Below are 18,500 nucleotides of genomic sequence, written 5' to 3'. Positions count from 1 at the left end.
CCTTATTTCCATATCTGACTCGGCCGATTATCTATTCTGCAGTCCTCACGTATGTGGAGCCATACTTCAACTCTACCTATTTCCTCTTCTTCCTGAGGTGCTGGAACCCTCAGTAATTCCCTGAACTCTTGTGCTTTCTCTTCAGTCTAGTCTCTATTGACCTTAAAGCATTCTCTGACCACTGCTTGCAGCCGATTGTGGCCACCAGTGGTTTATGCTGTGGGCCAACTCTGTCACTGGGCATGACTTTGCAATCACTGATTCTATGCCAGTGCCCTTTCCTTACTAAGAGGAAGCCTACCAGAGTTGCATCTTGGCCATTCTTGTATGTGATCTTGTGACTGCCTCTCTTGCTGAACCACATGTTGGCCACCATCAAACCCTTTGCCAGACAGAAGTCTAGAATCACCTCTCCTTCTTTACTCACCTGTGGACCAAGGCAGTCATCAGATCCTGTTCCATCTAGACCAATATGTGCTTTCAGGTCACCCATTATCAACACCAGTTCATGCTGTCTTGCTTTATCTAGTTGGTCCTGCAACAGTTTTTCCTCACTATCACAATCCTCTTGTGGGGTATAGGCAGAGATTATGAATAGTGCTCTAGCCTTACATTGTAGTATGATTGTCATGAGTCTATTACTAATTCTGATGACATCTCTCATTGCTTTATGAAGCCTCCCCCTCACCATAATTTCCACACCATTTCTAGTCTGTCCTCCACATGAGTGGTAGACTCTGGACCCTCAGACAAGTGCCTTTGCAGCAACGCTCTTTCATCTTGGGTCCTGGATACATAGGATATCCAGTCTCCTCCTTACCATCATGTCATCCACTTCCAGGTTGAGTCCTATCAACCTACAGAAACCTGTAGTAATTCTTAGTTCATGTTTGGCAGGTTGATTGGTTTTACGTCCAGCTTTCACCCAAAACAGCTATCCCATTTAACTCAAGCTGGGTTACTAGAAATTGGCTGGCCATTATTGACTCAGGGCTGCTAGGCTTTAGAGCAGGCAAACACTGCATAATAGCAGCACCTACATCCCTCCCACCCTTGGGATGGGTCCCTGGCATAGGCCAGAATAGGCCAATTCTTCAACTCACTTATCATCGGCAAATACCAATGCTAGTCAATCATCTAGAGCCAGACTCGTTATAGAACGCAATCTGTTTTCTGTGTTCTCCTACCTGGAGGATACTGTGCACCACAGTTAATGTCCAAAGCAGTTGGTCAATACAACTCTTCTACCTACTGGCACCAACTACCTAGGGTCTTGTCCTGGATACATAGACCTCCATTTGGATGAGTTTGAGGTGGAAACACTCAGGAAATATTTGGAAGGTGGGAAAAAAGCACAGAGATACAGGGAGAACATGCAAACTCATTACAGGCTTTGGTCGGAGGTCAGGATCAAACCTTGTAACTTGTACGAGAGGCAAAGACCTTAACGATTATGCTACTTGTCTATATAGTTTCAAGTATAAAACAGTGCACAGAAGTCTCCTAATTTTGTGAACAATGGCAACTTTCCATCAAAATGAATGGATACAGCCTAAAAAACTACTACAAAAGAGATAAATCATAAACTGATGACTCTTTTCAGGAATGTTTAACAAGTAAAATGACACTAAAAATGTAAGTTAAACAAAAACAATATTTAAAATTCTGTAATCCTACTAAATTGTCTCAAATAATCATAACTCCTAAGAAAAGCTGCAAAATCAGCAAGTACTCCCATCAAAATTTCCAAATGAAGCTTTTAATCAACAGGTCTTACTGTACTAGTCAAAGTAAAAACAGAGGCATATATAACATTTCTAATTAAAAAAAAAAACAAAGCAGCAGAATATATTTTTCAAGTACTGAAATAAGGCAGAGGGAAGAAATAAAAACTCAAAAGGGGTTCTAATCAGAGTTCAGCATCTATAAATTGCAGCATTAGAAGCAATGTTGTCAGAGATCCTTCTTTTAATATGGAACCAGAAAACTGAATGGGTCGTGTCTGAGTGTGAAAGGCAGTACCTGTCCTCGCAGGTGATGGGTCCATCACACCCACAGGCAGACAGGGGTAGGAGTTCTGAGCTTTTGTGGACTGCCAGAGGTAGGGTAGCAGGCCACTGCTACCCATATGCCAGTAAGGCAGTGTGCTTGCTGATCATAACATAATATTTTCTTATTACATCATGATGAAGGATAATGATTTATAACTTGGCTTGCGTGGGTTATAACAGCTCAGTAATATGCGAATGGTAAACTATTATGTAGAAAAAAGAAACAAATGGTTAGGAGCAGGCCATAAAACTGAGATGCCTAGAAAGCCATATCATTTTGGGCTGTGTATGAATAGCATGATTAGAAAGTTATAATACAACATTGCATGCTTTCCTGGCATTTTGATATATGAAAACAACACAAAGTTTATTATTAAAAATAAAGAATGAACGGTCTTGGGTTAGAAATGTATTAGGATAAGAGTAAAGGTTTTGGGTTTATGGGGAAGATGGATTTATCTTTTAAGATTGAAAATTGTGTTTTACAAGGATTAGTTTTCATAAAACAGAATGTCAGTAAACTGAATGAAGGTAGAAAAAATAATGTTAGCTACTATCATACTTCTGAGTACATGCTAGCTTCATGGTACATGGAGATGAAGCCCCGATTACCTCGATCTGACTAGTAGCCCAACTGCAGAAGCATCAGAGTGGGGAAGAAGGAATGGAGATTAAAACATCGAAATCAAGGCAAGCATGCTAAACACAAAGGAAGAAAGGAGATGTGGCATTACTGAAAGTATGTGCGAATTTTTGCTTCTGCGTGCGCGTGTGTAAAATGTTTAAATATCACAAGCAATTTGTTTTCCCATCATGTTTTAATACCAGTGTAGATAATATTTTATCAACAAGTGCTTTTTTTAAACTTACATTTGCCACCTGTTGCCTCGAGATCATCCATCCCTCTCTCAGGTAGTCAAAGTTATTCTTTCTCCATCACCAAAGTGAAGATCAGCTAAGCAGCAATCGGGGTGGTTCAAGATGGTTTTTTTTTTTTTGTTTTATACACTCTGCATGCACAGAAAAAAACTACCCGCAACTGGCTCTGCAATGGGTCGACCACAGTGGATGGCCACCCCACTTTTGTGAAGATGTTCCCAGCAAGCAGTTCTACCCCTATCAAAATGCACCATGGGCTGCTCTTCATGGTCCCCACCAGGTACAGTCATGCTCTCATATGCGCCTGTTCCCCTGAGTATGCACACCCCACTCACTTTCTGACAGAGGTGAACAGGCTCCACCCTTAATCTCTTCTCTCATCCCTATCAAATTCCTCCACCAATTGACTCCATCAATCAGTGGATGCCTGGATCATAGTAAACAGAGTTTCTTCCCTCCACTTTTTTTAAAGTTTAAATTAAAAAAAACATTAAAAATACATTTCAAATATAGAAATGTAAGGAAAGGACCTCCTGCATTAAGTAGAACATGCAAGTAAGAGTTAATCACATCACTGGTGGGACAAGTCCTAATCACGATTAATTAGAATGATGTCATTTAGATATCAAAGCTCTCCTAAACTTGAAAGTGAAACACTGCAAAACAAAGTTCTGGTCAGTTTGGGGAAATTAAATTACAAACCTGTAACCTTGTAAAGATCCCTGATCGCTGGTTACCAAATCCATAATAGCACTGCAATGTTAAAGAATGTTCTGGCTCAACTTGAAATGGGACCTGTTCAATTTGCCAGTCAAATTCCTCATCTTCATCGTCCTCTTCCTCCTCTGTGCCTTCATTTGTTTGGTTACCACTAGAAGCTCCTGAAATTACATATTACAAATAGTAAACTTAGAGTTACTGGTTTCATTCCCTTTTATTAATGAAACTTCCTTTTCTAAATAGTTTGAAATGACAACCATAAAACAAAGGAACACCACCATTTTAACAACCAAAATCCTGCATTACAAGTTACTGTGCACTTTAAAGGATGTTATGCAATTTGAATGCAACAGGTACACTGCATTGTGCTACCTTTCCTAACAGGCACATGAAATACTATAGAATACTCCCACTGATCATACTGCATACCAGAGTTCTATAACGCAAATTACTGCCTGCTGTTCTGTATGGCCAGGACTGCAGTTTATAAAAGCTGACGTGACTGGTGCTCCAAACTAACAAGCAAGTGCAGTTAAAATCCACCAAAACAGAAAGATCTTTGCTGACACCCTATACTTCTCCAGTTCTGTCAGGACAGACTTAATATGATATTAACAAATAATTTATGCCAAAGTGATAAAACCAGAAAAGTATAAGGTCACAAATAAATAAAAAAGGACACTGATTCTTAGCAATAACTCTAGCTGCCATTTTTCCATTCTGCAAGTTACTATAAATGTAGTTAGCAGAATGGAAGATGGCTGGGGATATATCCAGCAACTGTAAAACATACATTTTAACAATGGAAGAGATTAATTTATTTTTGCTCTCTAACCCAGTTAGCCCCTGCCGCAACTAAAAGCCCAAACCTTCCAGATTTGGTTGTCACAAATAAGTTCATAGGTAGGTACTAGGCTATCTGCCCGAAGGCATTTATAAGCCTAGCCAGAATGCGTTGGCTTTCACCGCCCCCTTAGATTAGTTCCCTGTGCCTCTATCCAGCAAAGCCACTGAAGTGATCCCCGAGGTAAACTTTCTGTTTCCCATCCACTCGTCAAGATTTCTTTTGAAGAGTGTTAGCGAGGAGCTCTGCCTAATGTAGATTGGGATCTTGTTCCAAAGCATGGGAAGTCTCTGGGACAGGAATCTATCCCTCCAGCAAGTACTATTTACTGTTGTGGTGAGGTTTAGATCCCTAGAGCGTGTGGCTCGCGGGGATAAGGTTTTCTTTAGGTGGAGCATGTCCATCAATTCTGGGTTGGACATGGCCTTGTATGTCAGGCAGAGATCACCTCTGAGTAGACGGTGTGCAACTGAGTACAGCTGTAATTTCTTCAGTCGAGCTGCATAGGGCATCTGTTCGAGGCCAGTGATCCTCTTGGTGAGGTACTTCTGTGGTCTTTCCAGCTGTTGCAGGTGTCTTGTAAGGTACATCCCAAATGGGGCATTGTACTCTATGATGGGTCTGATGAGTGATGAGTAGAGGGGCACAATGACCTCTTTTGATCTGGATGCGAACCCTTTTGTGATTAGGTGGGCCACGTAGAAGGATTTTCTAACCACTTTCGCAATGTGATTATCAAAGGTGAGATTACTATCTACTTGGGTCCCCAGATCCCTTATTAAGTCTTCCGTATTTAGGGGACTACAACCTATGTGGTAGTTTGTGGGTACTTTGTTTTTTCCAAAAGGGATGACTATGCACTTTTTGGCATTTAGCTTGAGGCCATGATTTTGACACCAGGTTCCGTCTCAGTGAGACCCTTTTGGAGGATGTCTGTCAGCCGGAGAGTCAATTATAGCCCCTAGTTTGCAGTTGTCTGCGAACTTGGTCAGCCATAGTCCTCCTGTGCTTGCCTGTACCTCTGAGAAGTATATGCTGAACAGGAGGGGTCCTAGGACTGAGCCCTGGGGAACTACTTGTAACCGATTTAGAGTCGGACCTAGCTCCCGCAACTCTCACCATGTGGGTTCTGTCTGTGAGCCAGTTAGCAACCCATCTTGTGACGTAGGGGTTTATGTTCAGGCTGGTGAGCTTGTCTATAATACCAGAATGGGAAATGGTGTCGAAGGCCTTTGCGAGGTCTAGGTAGGCAGTGTGTACCACCTTTCCCTCATCTATAGCCTTGGTAACTGTCTCAAAGAAGTCAACCAGGTTTAGGAGGCAAGATCTGCCCTTAAAGCCGAACTGGGTAGGGACCAGTGTTTGGAGGTTCCCAATGTCTCTGTTAATGAGTTCCATGATGATGCGCTCCATAGCCTTGCAGACCAAGCTAGTCAGGCTTACAGGGTGATAGTTCCAGGGGGCTGTTGTGGCTCCACCTTTGTGGAGCGGAATAACTGCTGCTGTGCGCCACTCTATGGGTACGTAGCCTGTGGAGAGGCTGAGTTTGAACAGTGTGTTTAGGTGAGGGGTTAGTTCGTCTTTGAGCTCGTGTAGGACGCAGCCTGGGACACCGCCCAGTCCCATTGATGCTGTGTTTTTGGCTTTGGAGAGAGCTGTTTTAACCTGAGTGTCTGTGATTTCAGGGACTCTACATTCTTCTGGTATGGTTATGGGCCCTCTTGGGGGTGAGAGGGGGGTGAAGTTTGCGCTGAACCTGTCTGCCAGGATGTTGGCGATATTGGTCGGTTCGGTGTATTTCACTAACTCAGAGCAGATCTGAGCATTGCCACTTAGATTCTTGACATAGCTAAAGAATGCCTTGTGGTTATCTTTGGAGTCCTTGGCAATTTATCTTTCAAAGCTCGCCTTGGATGATTTTATGAGGGATCGTAGTTTCGTGCCGATACTGATCAGGGATGTCTTCCCTTCTTGGAATTTTACTCTTTTCTGTACTAGTTTCCTCCTTGTATTGTATAGCTTGTTTATGGCAGGAATCCACCAGACTGGTTTCCTTTTCTTTGAGAAGTGAGTCTTGGTTTTGCTTGGGATGGCATGATCCATGCATTCTTGTAGGTGCCCGTAGAATGCATTAGTAAAGAATTTTGCAGCTTGGACAGCATTATCCTTCAGCATGGGGGCTTTGAAACTTTCCACCTCAGTCTTAAGTTACGTGAAGTTTGCTTTTGAAAATTTTTTCACGGTGGTTCCCTTGCCCGAGGGTGGGGGTGGAATGTGGACATCCAAAGTGATTTGTTTATGATCAGATGTAACTGCAAGGGGTTGACATCCGGTGTGGAACACCGGTCGCCCATGTTGGTGATGACCAGGTCCAATATGTTGTCACCTCTGGTGGGAGTGCTGACCAGTTGAACCAGGGCATTTTTAGAGTTTATAAATTCTAAGTAATGTTGGGCAAGGGAGTTAGTACTTGAGTAGTTCTCCCAGTCAATGTTTGGATAATTTAAATCACCCAATATTAGGGTGTCTGGTAGGACCTTTATGTTTCCCAGTGTTTCCAGGAATGCGAAATGGGGGTCCTGGGACATGGTGGGTGATCTGTAGCAAGCTACAATTTGAATTGCAGTTTTGCCCATTGTTAGTTGCACGTGGATGATCTCTGAAGCATCGTGCTGTGCCACTAGCCTGGAGGTGTGGGTACCCTTGATGAATATGAATACACCCCCACCTTTTGTACTTCGGTTTGGGTTCTGTGGCCGAAATGTATGGTACGAGTTGTAGCCTGGTAGTACTGGGGTGCTCTCTGGAGCCTTAAACCAGGTTTCTGTTACTGCACATATATCAAGTTTCTCCATACTGAGGAGTGCCTTGAGTGCGTGCATTTTGAAGTTCAGACTTCTGGCATTGAGTAGCACTACCCTCAGTTTTTTGTTACTTGTGCTATTTACGGTGGTAGGTTTGTCTTTTGAGCCTTGCCTAAAAAAGGCACTATGGCGCTGGCAAGAGCCTTGGCCAGTATTCGAAAGCCTAAGGGTGACAGGTGCAAGCCGTCTCTAGAGAAGCAGCGTGGCTTGTCGAGCATGTCATCCCAGGCGGACAGACACTGGATCCCCTTTGAATGACACCAGAAACTTAGCCAATTGTTGAAATTGAGAATTTTTTCTTTATACTGTGGTATCATTCTTGGTGAGGGCAGGATGCTACTCAGGGTCACGGTCATACCGGTGTGAGCTACGTGATCAGAGAGCTCTTCCATGTCTCTTTTCATGTAGTCCAGAGAGGTACAGCTCAGGTCATTCACACCAACATGGACAATGACAAAGTCATATTTGTACTTGTTCTGTAGTGACCTGAGTGCTTGTGTTATGTGGCGGATCCTGGCGCCCGACAGGCAGCTAACAGTAACCTTCTCCTTATTCAGCCTACTGAGTGGGACGTCAGTGTGCCTGACTATAGAGTCACCTATTACTAGTATGTTGGGCATGTTATTTTGCCTTAAGGGCTGTGATTACATGGCACACTGGTTTGTGAAGTATGTGTTTCATGGTTTGTGTTGGGGGCTGGAGGTTGCTTGGATGTTTGCTTTGGAGGTCTCTGTTGGTTTTGCAGATTTTTATTTAGAACCTCAGAGTATGTTTTCATGTATTTGTGTGTTTTTTTTTCCAGTGCTGCTTTAATGGGTTTATGTGAGACTGGTGGTGTGATGCAAGTATTTCCCTTCTCCTCTTGACTGTCTGAGCCATTCTTGGGTTGAGAGAGCTTAGCCTCCAGTTTGGCTGTATAATTGCATCTCTCGCATGTATTAGTGTTTGGTGGTAGGAGGAGGGGGTTGTCTGTGTACATGAGGCAGTTGTAACATTGCCTCAAAATGCCCAGATTCACCAGTTGGACTGGAGAGTACACCTGAAACTGCCCTTTGGACATGCCTGGATAGGTACAGTGAACTCTTTTACTGGATGGCTGGTAAGGCCGAATAGAGAGCCTTGTCCTTCTGTACAGCACATGAGGTTCTAGTGCTAGGGTTTATAAGTGCTTGCTATAAGTTTTGAGTAAGTGCTAGGCTGAGAAATGAGTGGCTTGAGTGCTTAAGTTGAAAGTTTGTTTAGTTCCAAGGGAAAAATTGAACAGGAGACTTTGTGGAGCCAGGAATAGTTTTACCCTAGCTACCCGGCGCACAAAACTGGGCAAATATGGTATTTATAGCTGGGAAATGAGAGAGAGAAATTAGCCCAAAATGGCCAATAAACTACTAAATTCTGGCAACTCGGTACGTAAAAATCAACTGCCAATCATTAGCGGACCAGAGTTCCGCTGTGGCGACCCCTAACCGGGAAAAGCCGAAAGACACAACATTTTATATAGATATATATATATATATATATATATATATATATATATATATATATATATATATATATACACACATATAAAACAATAGAAAACGAACAAACGGATTTAAACAAGTTACCCAATTAACTATAAAAACAGCTCAAAACTGAGCCCTGTTCCAGCAGTCTTCAATCAGACAAGTTCTAACTGCACACCACTGCTTACTAGGGTGCAGGGGAACCTTCTCCAAAAAGGATGGCCTGGATCAGTGCTCAAGTTATACAAACAAAGCTAGGTTCAGCAGGCCTGAATCTGGTCTATGCTACAGCAACAAGCCGCACCAATTTCAGAAAGAAACAGTTCAAATAAGCAGGCACAATAAGCCTGTGACCAGATATTCCCAACTCAAAAGGGCAGAATACAGCCTCTCCTCCCACAAGAGTGCAGACCACAAACCTTTCTTAATGTAGAATAACTGGCCTGAAGCCCAAGTGCCTAAGCCAGAACTAATACACTTTTAGAATAGCAGACACTGGGCCTTCAGTCAGCAATTCCCAACTTAGAGGGATGTAAGCTACCTGTCCTGCCACAACAGTGCAGACCACAAACCTTAATGTAAAACAGCCTGTATGAAGCCAAAGTGCTTAAACCAAAAGACTTAGAATAAAAGTTACAATTTAATCAGGCTACTACCAAGCAGTAATAAATGCAGCAGACTAAATAAAATTGAGTACTTTTAAGAAAAGAAAAATAAAGTAAGAGGAAAGACAAATACAGTAAAAGCAAATTAATTTTTTTGAGCCTTTTCAAATCTACTCTCTGCATTAAGTAGAGTGAACACTACACTCAGAATATGATCTCAATGTACTTGGTGGACCCAGGAGGAGTGTTCTAATACAGACTTACAGGAGGAGCGGGCAATTTCAGAGCCAGCAACACTAATACCAACACAACAGGGAGTGAGGGTGGGAAACTAACTGCAGAGAGACACAGAGGACACTGTTCAGAAACACACAATTAGGAAATAGAAAAAATGAAAATACAGTACTTTTAAAACTGCAAGTTTGTACTTAACAGAATATTAAATGCACTATTGCAAGTTTCACTTAGCTTCAGCTTCTAATGCAGATGTTTGTAGCCAAGCAAGTCTCTCAGGAGTTGAGCATAAAATATGGCATCATTCCGAATAACTCACATAACCATCCCCTCATTTGTTAAATCTGACTACCATATTAGACTAAGTTCCATAACAAATGTACACTACATAAAAAACAGGAACTCACCAAGGTCTATTACGTGAAAAATGTAACCTGGCCTTATAACTCATAATTCCCCATTTCATACAGTTCAACAACCTACCAGGCTTGACGCACACCCAGCGCTTACTTAACTACTCTCAAGGCATCCATGATTAAGGTTACTTGCCCTCTCTCTTCCATTTTAGTGTCAGCTTCCTCTTCCAAGGTTCTCCAGTTCACAGCATTAAATCTTAACGGTTGAGGTTATTCACAGCAGAGTAAAAAATATAGAAAGTTTACATTCTTACAGTGCAACACTACAAATGGTACATGTGTCAGCAAGACAATAACATGTAAGGCCTGCAGTACAGTTCAGAAGACTTTTACCATTTCTAGTAATGCAAACAATCATTTTTTCTAATCTGACGGCAGCACTCTAATGTAGGCTTTGTAAGTGGACAAATCCAGGATTTATCACCATAGAAGACAAGGACTTACTGCAGCCTCCTTTCCCACATACAGGTGTCTGACTTATTTCAGGATTAGCAGGCCCACTTTACTTTTCAAATAACAGATTCTTGGAAACAGCCTCGTCACCAAAATGAGGCTTGTAGGATAAGTGGATTGTGTCCCACTACTGCTTTTTACAGCAACTCCGTTTCTAATCCTTTCCCAAGATCCCTGGCTGCATCAGAGTATGCCAGCTTAAAGGCAAGTCTGAAATCCATAGACAACTGCATCACTTTGTGATTATGTCTTTCAAAACATTAAGACAATTAAACAGCAAAACATCAGCAATAAATCGTTAAATTCTGCATCAACCCTTCCAGACTAGAAAAATGTATTGTTGATAATACAAGGGTATCTTGCTAGACAGCTTCTGGTAAACCACTTCTAGACCTAAAACAGAGTGGAAATCTGCTGTAAATTCTCATGTTTGTGTGCGTGTGTTAGCACCTGAACCTATTCACACCAGTAAATTGTTTATAGGGTTTTATACTATCAGGAGATATGATTCTATATACCCTTCTATGAGCAGTACCCTTCACTTGTCAGTGTTGGGATGTGGTTTAAAACACAGACGGGTCTCATCAGTCAAATACATCTTAAACACTATACTGTGTTTCATGCTAATTTATTTAAGTTTTATATGGAGTTATATAAGTGCAGTGCTTCATCTGTTTCTGAACAATTACTAATCAAGTAGAATTCTGGCACTAAAGGCGCTCACAGTTAAATGTTGTGGCCTGGTGTTCAAAAGATTGTAATACTGGAATAAGACACTAGCAAAAACCGTTGATTTATGTGCAGTACCAACAAATACAGCATCAAATGCAAAACAGATAATTGAGGTGCCTAATCCAGTGTCAACTTCACCAGCTCAGAAAGTACAGTTGTGTACACCTAACATAAATGTAGATGTTAGAGTGTCTTCACTGTTGCAGTCATGACTGTAGGGTTCTCCCCTGCCGGCAGGCAGCCCTCGGTCGGCCAGAATCCCAAAATCTGGGTCCGGCGTTGGCTGTTCAACCATGCTCCCTGACGTTAGAGCGCCAGGAGTACAAAGCTGACAGCCGACGCCATCTTCTCCAGTTTTTCTTGCCCCAGATGTCAGGAGTCCCAAAATGAAAAAGGTCCCATAACCTTTGCAAATACACCTCAAAAGAATGGTGAAAAAAGGAAATACACAAAAGTAAAAATAAGGGGGGACAGGAGGGAGGGAAACCCAAACTGCAACAGTGAAGACACTCGAACATCTACATTTATGGTAGGTGTACACAACTGTACTATGTTCATAGTGTTTCACTGTTGCAGTCATGACTGTAGGGTAGAATCCCAAAGCTGAAAGAAAGGGAGGTGGTCATAAAGAGGAAGGGGTGGCTAAAAGGCCCTGCAAGACTGCAGAGGCAAAGCCTGCCCTAGACTTAGAGTAGAGAGGTAGATTGTAGTGCTTAGAAAAAGTATGCACTGAACTCCAAGTTGCAGCTTCCAAAATGTCTTTGGTAGGAACTCCCCTGAGGAAGGCATGAAGTGGCAGCAGCTCTGGTGGAATGAGTCCGTATACTGCCTGGGATTTGCTTTCCATGGTGTGAATAACAAAATCTGATTCCATGAGCAATCCATTTAGAAATGGTCTGTTTTGAAATGGCTTTACCTTGGGAACTTGAAGCATAAGAAACAAACAATTGTTCTGATTTTCTGATGTCCTTGGTTCTGTTCAGGTAAAAACGTAGTTGCCTGTGTACATCCAAGGAATGTAAGATCCTTTCCCGTTTATTTTGAGTGGGGAAAAAGGTTGGCAAGTGGATAGTTTGATTTAAAGCCACTTTGGAAACCACCTAGGCATGAAGGTAGGATTAGTCCTCAAAGATACCCTGTCTTGATGAAAAATAATATAAGGTTCCATAGCCATAAGAGCTTGTAACTCTGAAACTCTCCTGGCAGAGGTTAGGGCTAACAGGATAGCTGTCTTCCAAGATAAAAACTTGATGTCAGAAGGAGACAAGGTTAGTTTTTCCAAAACATAGTTGGGATCCCAAGCAGGAATGGGAGCAGATCTAGGAGGTCTTAAGTTTTTAGCTCCTCTGAGAAACTGTCTCATGAGCTGGTGGGAAAAGATGGGAGGGTCTGTATTATAATGAGCAGAAATAGCAGAGGCATGTATCTTAATGGAAGAGAAAGAGAGACCCTTATGCAAGAGATCTGTCAAGTAAAGTAAAATTAAAGTAATGTTAGGAAGATGAGGATCAGAATCCTGAGCCTGCATCCAGGAACAAAATCTTTTCCATTTTCCTGCATAAGATTTTCTAGTGCTAGGACGTCTGGCTTCTAAACTGACATCCATAACCTGCTTGGGTAGTAAAGCAGAAATCAAAGGCCCTGGATTAACCAGGCCGCCAGGCTGAGAGTTCTGACATGAGAGTGTAGAACCTGACCCTGATGTTGGGACAGAAGGTTCGGAGACTGAGGTAAAACCCAAGGGGGCTCCAGGCATAGGTTTTTTAGAGTTGGAAACCAAAACTGCAGAGGCCAATTTGGAGCCAGCAAGATTATCATCTTGGGCTTGTCCTGTTTTATCTTCAATAAAACCCGTGAAAGAAGAGGAAGAGGTGGAAAGGCATATCCCGAGAGGTTCCTCCAACTGAATGACAGGGCATCCACTTTCCAAGCTTCTCTGTGGAAAGTCCTGGTGCAAAAATTCTGTAGTTGATGATTGAGATGGGATGCAAAGAGGTCTATGTGAGGACATCCCCACACTGCTGTTATCCTGAATATTTTGGTGTCCAGCATCCACTCGTGTGGATCCGAAAGGTTTCTGCTCAGACTGTCTGCCAGGAAGTTTTGTTTCCCTGGTAGAAACTGAGCTTGAAGATCCAGATTGCAAGCTAGAACTGTGTTCCATAGATCCATGGCAAGTCTGCAAAGGGGGTAGGAATAAGATCCCCCTTGCTTGTTTATGTACCACATAACTGTGGTGTTGTCTGTCCGTATTAGCAGTTGTCCTGGTTGTTAAAGATTCCCAAAGGCCAATAGAGCTTTCTGAACGGCTAACATTTCCTTTAAGTTGATATGCAGGTGCTTCTGATCCTTTGTCCAAAGGCCCTGCAGACAATTGCCCTGAAAATGGGCTCCCCAAGCATAATCCGAGGAGTCCGTGGTTAGAATGTGAGTGGCAGGAGGCAGACGGAAGGGTTTCCCTTTGTTTAGAGCACATGCTTTGGACCACCAAAGAAATTCCTTTTGAAGGCAAGGAAGGACGGAGATCAGTATGTCTAAACTGTGGTAATGCTGAGACCATACACTTTTTAGGTACCACTGTATTTTCCTCATGTGTAGTCTTGCATATGGTATGAGAAGGATGCAGGAGGCCATGTAACCCAAAGCCTGCAGGAATTTCCTTGCAGATAGTTGAGTTAAAAGTTGCCAAGGTTCTGAAAGTTGAAGCCAGCTGTAATTGTTTTTCGGATGTCAGAAATGCCATCTGGGTTGTGGTGTTTAGAAGAGCACCCAGAAAAGTTATCTGTTGTGATGGTGTCAAATTTGACTTTATGTTTACAGAGAATCCCAGGAACTTGAGGAGGTTCTGTACAAATTCTAGATGTTGGAGTAAGACATCTTTGCTGTCTGCCTGAATTAGACAATCGTCCAGATAAGGGTAAATTTGAATTCCCTTGAGTCTGCAGTAAGCTACTACTGGAGCCAGGCATTTGGTGAAGACCCTGGGCGCAGTAGACAATCCAAAGGGCAGCGCAGAGAATTGAAAGTGCCTCGATCCGGCCTTGAACCGGAGGTATTTTCTGCGATCCTGCCTGATGGGAATGTGTAAATATGCCTCCTTTAAATCCAAAGTTACCATCCATGCATCTTTGGACAGCATTGGAAGTAGCTGCTGTAGAGTAAGCATCTTGAATTTTGGAATCTCTAGAAAGGTGTTCAAGACCGACAGATCCAGAATGGGTCTCCATGAGTTTGGCTTCCTTGGGACTAGAAAGAGCCTTGAGTAAAAACCTTTTCCCATCTCTGAAAGTAGAACCAGTTTTATGGCATTCATAGCCAAAAGAGCTTCCACCTGGTTTAAGGCCTCTGTCCATTGATGTTTAGGAAGGTCTGGCCATCCGCTTGGCCTTGGCAAGGTATGAAAATGGAATTTGTAACCTCTTAAAACCACATCCAAAACCCACTTGTCTTGGGTTATTTGAGTCCAATTTTGATAAAAAAGAGAGAGTTTTCCTCAGAGGGGCTTTCCAGGCATTCCTGTAGCCCAACAAAGGGAGTCATTGAGTTTGTTTCCTTTGAGTTTGTGACCTGTCCTCTCCTCCCCTAGGGGTGGAAGCAGTCCACTGTCTTGGTCTATAAGAAGTTTGTGTTTGAGGCCTTCCTCTGGACCGTCTATATCTACCCCTCTGAGGCCTGTCTGAAGTGGGAAAGGACCAGTTTTTGAAGGCCAATTCCTGCTAAATCTAGGTGGCTGTACTTGTAAGAAATCTTTAACTGTTGCATGGATTTCGCCTTATCCTCCATCTTTTTAATCACCTCTTCAGCTTTTGATCCAAACAAAACATTATGCTGAAAAGGAGCATCCAATAATTTAGCCTTTACTTGTTCAGGCAAATTTTGTTCCTTTAGCCATGCATGCCTTCTAATGACTGTGCCAGAGGCCGCAGCCCTACAAGAAGCCTCCAAGGCATCAAATCCACAGTGTAAACCATGCTTCCCAACCTGTTCAGTGGCATGCAATAAGTCATGTAATTCCTTATCATCTGCACAGGCAGAAATGGAAGTAAGCTTTTGTTTTAAAACAGACAAGAGAAACTGCTGGTATTTTAGCATATGAATCTGACAGTTTAAAGCCCTAATGGACAAAGTAGCAGAAGTGTACACCTTTTTGCCCCATCTTTCTAAGGCTCGAGAATCCTTTTCAGTAGGAATGGGATTTTTGGCAGAAGCGGCCTTAACTCCCTTAGGACCCTGAGAAATGGTTTCAGGGTCAGCAGAAGGGTTCTTGTATAAAAACTGATAGATATTACAAGGTTCCTGATTCCCATCAGGCTTAACAGGAGCAGGAGGAAAAGAGTCAGGTGTTACGTTAGCCTCTGAAAAGGCATCATCCACAATATCCAAAACAGGAGGAATAGCCAGGGGTCTATGTTGGGGAAGAAGAAGAAAATCCCTCAGTCTTTTCTTGGATTCCGAATACTCCTGTCCTTCCCAGTGGAAATGTTCCCTCATTTCATGCAAAGTTTCCCCAAAAGAGAAATCCTCAGTGGGAGAAGCTGAAGGAATGGATTCTTCAGCATCAGAATCCTCATAAGGTAAGAAAGAATATTCCTGATCAGAAGAAGAAACTGAGGAAACAGAAGCCTGATCAGAGGAATCATAATAAACATCCTGCCTTGGCCTTTTATCTGGAGGGGGATATGAACCCCTAATCATAGTAAGTAAATCCTCCGCCATCTTGAGTAACTGTTTCTGTGACTTGGGAGCCGGTTCAGAAGAGGCCTGTGTTGTAGTCTTTGATTTAGAAGGAGTCTTTGCCTTTGTCTTTGGCTTTGCCTTTACTAGAAGCTGAGTAGGCCTGAAAACCCCTTTGGAAGCCGGTACCTGCACAGCGGCTCCGGACCCATCTGAAGGAGCATTGTCCAAAGGTCCTGCAACAGAAATATTTAAAGGCCTGGTTGGCTCCTCATGAGAGTCCGTTTCGGCCGTTGGTTCTGAAATGGCCGACAACAGGGGCTGCAAAACCGCCTCACTGATGACGGCCGAACCTGAAGCTGGCTCCGCTTGTGCGCTATCATCAGATTTGGACCTCGGAGGCCTGTCTTTATCCTTGCGACGTTTGTGAACTCCGGTAGCCGGGACCGTATCAGACGACATTTTGTAGTTAAAGCGCCTACCAAAGTAATGAAAAGCAAAATCGTACCCTCGCTTAATTGTACGTTGATTGAATCTAGCACAAAACCGACAACTAGCTACGTCGTGGTCAGGGCCTAAGCAAGGAATGCAGTAAGAATGAAAATCCTTATGAGGTATTTGCTTCCCACATGAAATACAATTATTAACTTTTTCTGACATCGGAGTGGAGCAAGAAAATAGTTTCCCCAACGGGGTACTTAGCTTTAAGTGGAGAAGAAATTCTTCGGACTGAAGTATATCAGAAAAATTCGTCAGGAGTCAGCCGACCGGCACTTGCGAACTGCTATCACCGCACGGCAAGAAAGACTGGAGAAGATGGCGTTGGCTGTCAGCTTTGTACTCCTAGCGCTCTGACGTCAGGGAGCATGGCTGAACAGCTGACACCAGACCCAGACTTTGGGATTCTGGCCGACCGAGGGCTGCCTGCCGGCAGGGGAGAACCCTACAGTCATGACTGCAACAGTGAAACACGATGATCATTTCATGTCAGTTTATATTTGAAACTAAAAAAAATGTATGTTTTTCCTATACAGTGCTTACATCACTCAAGGCAATAGGACATCCGACCTCAAAACATACAGACTTGCACATCAGCACAAGTGCTGCAGTCAACCAAAAAATGCCAAATTAAATATTGTTTTAATCTCCCAAATTTTTAGGAGCATCTAGTCACACACATTTTTGACAATGGCAAAAACCCAATCCACCATCATCTAACTTCAGGAATAAACATGCTGACACACTGGCGCTACAAAGACCTCCAGGATCTAGTTTCACACTTCATGATATCCAGTTTTAAGTGGAATATACTTACATTGCAAAGGCAAAATTAAAGTTCCATCTCAAAATGAAAACTGTTAGCATATTTATGGACAATGCATTTTAGCGCCTTCTGAATTCATTTTTACAGCTCTAAATCTCTGAACTGGACGACAGCAGTTCTCCTTAAACAGTTAAGTCAAACTACTATAAATCCATCAACAGTAGTTCTCATGTTGTTCTCCTTAAGCATATCCACAGTACTTTCTTCTGTGATATTCCACAGCTTTCTCTGATCATAGTTCATCTAAAGTCTCTGCTATAAGCCCAAAAATCACTTTTCTCTGAGAAATAAACATATCTGGCAATATTGGCTCCTAATTCTTCTTTTAACAGTATTCTCCACGTGAATTCCATTTACTGAGACATTTTCACAAAGCACTACTACAGTTACTAGGTATAAATTTATTTATTAATTTATCTAACATTTGTTTAATGGGAAAGTCCAACTTGGAACAAAGCCAATTTTCAGCGGAGGCCCGGGGAGAAACACTCCAAACGCTTGTCTTTAAAATGTGGGAGGAAACTGGAGCACCCAGAGGAAATCCACACGAATGCAGAAAGGACATGCAGACTCCACACAGAAGACACTCTAGACAAGAATCAAACTGGAGAACCTCTTGCTGTAAGACAACACTACCGCTGCACCACTGCACCGTCCATAAAATGTTGCTACAAAGTTCTCACTATAGCATATGATGTGTAGAATCATACCAGAAATGCATTTCTGACATCACACACCACTATTTTGCAATGAAATTCTCACAGCATAGAACACTTGCTCTATACCAAATGGGATGGGTTATGGGACCGGGACAACATTCTTGTGGCTATTACAATTATAGTGCCCAATAGTGAAATGAAATAGCTGCAGTGACAAAATTCCACCTGCACAATCAATCTAGGGGTGCATGGTCAGTTACCAAAGAAAGCCACAGCCTAATAAATAATACTGTAAAAAGCTAGCTCCCACTTAAAATTAAGACATTCTCATTCTATGCAGAATATTCCTGTATCAGCCTTACTTAACTTGCTGCTTACTTGGCAGACTGGCTGTTTTCACACCCCTTCTTCTCTAGATAACTCAGCTCCTTAACCTCCCTTCGGATGCACAAGTGCACACAGTGAAGGGTTTAGTAAAGTCAGGGGCAATCAAGGCAGGGTCTGAACAAAGGTTTTCGAAACCCTTTTGGGCCCTTTCCCAAA

The 18,500-nt window shown here is 42.6% G+C and overlaps 1 protein-coding gene across 1 annotated transcript in view; it reads right to left on the bottom strand.

Moving 5' to 3' along the window:
* SHQ1 (SHQ1, H/ACA ribonucleoprotein assembly factor) overlaps nt 1-18,500 on the bottom strand; it is a 2,222,560-nt gene that overhangs the window by 1,696,933 nt on the left and 507,127 nt on the right. Inside the window, exon 4 of the mRNA XM_044076401.1 lies at nt 3,633-3,811. Coding sequence (XP_043932336.1) covers nt 3,633-3,811 — 179 coding nt within the window. The remainder of the gene's footprint in view (nt 1-3,632; nt 3,812-18,500) is intronic.

Source organism: Protopterus annectens, chromosome 7.part0 (assembly GCF_019279795.1).
Source record: "Protopterus annectens isolate FY-2018-M chromosome 7.part0, PAN1.0, whole genome shotgun sequence".
Classification (NCBI taxonomy): Eukaryota; Metazoa; Chordata; order Ceratodontiformes; family Protopteridae; genus Protopterus; species Protopterus annectens.
Note: the sequence above shows the minus strand (reverse complement) of the source record. Positions and strands in the feature narration are given on the sequence as shown.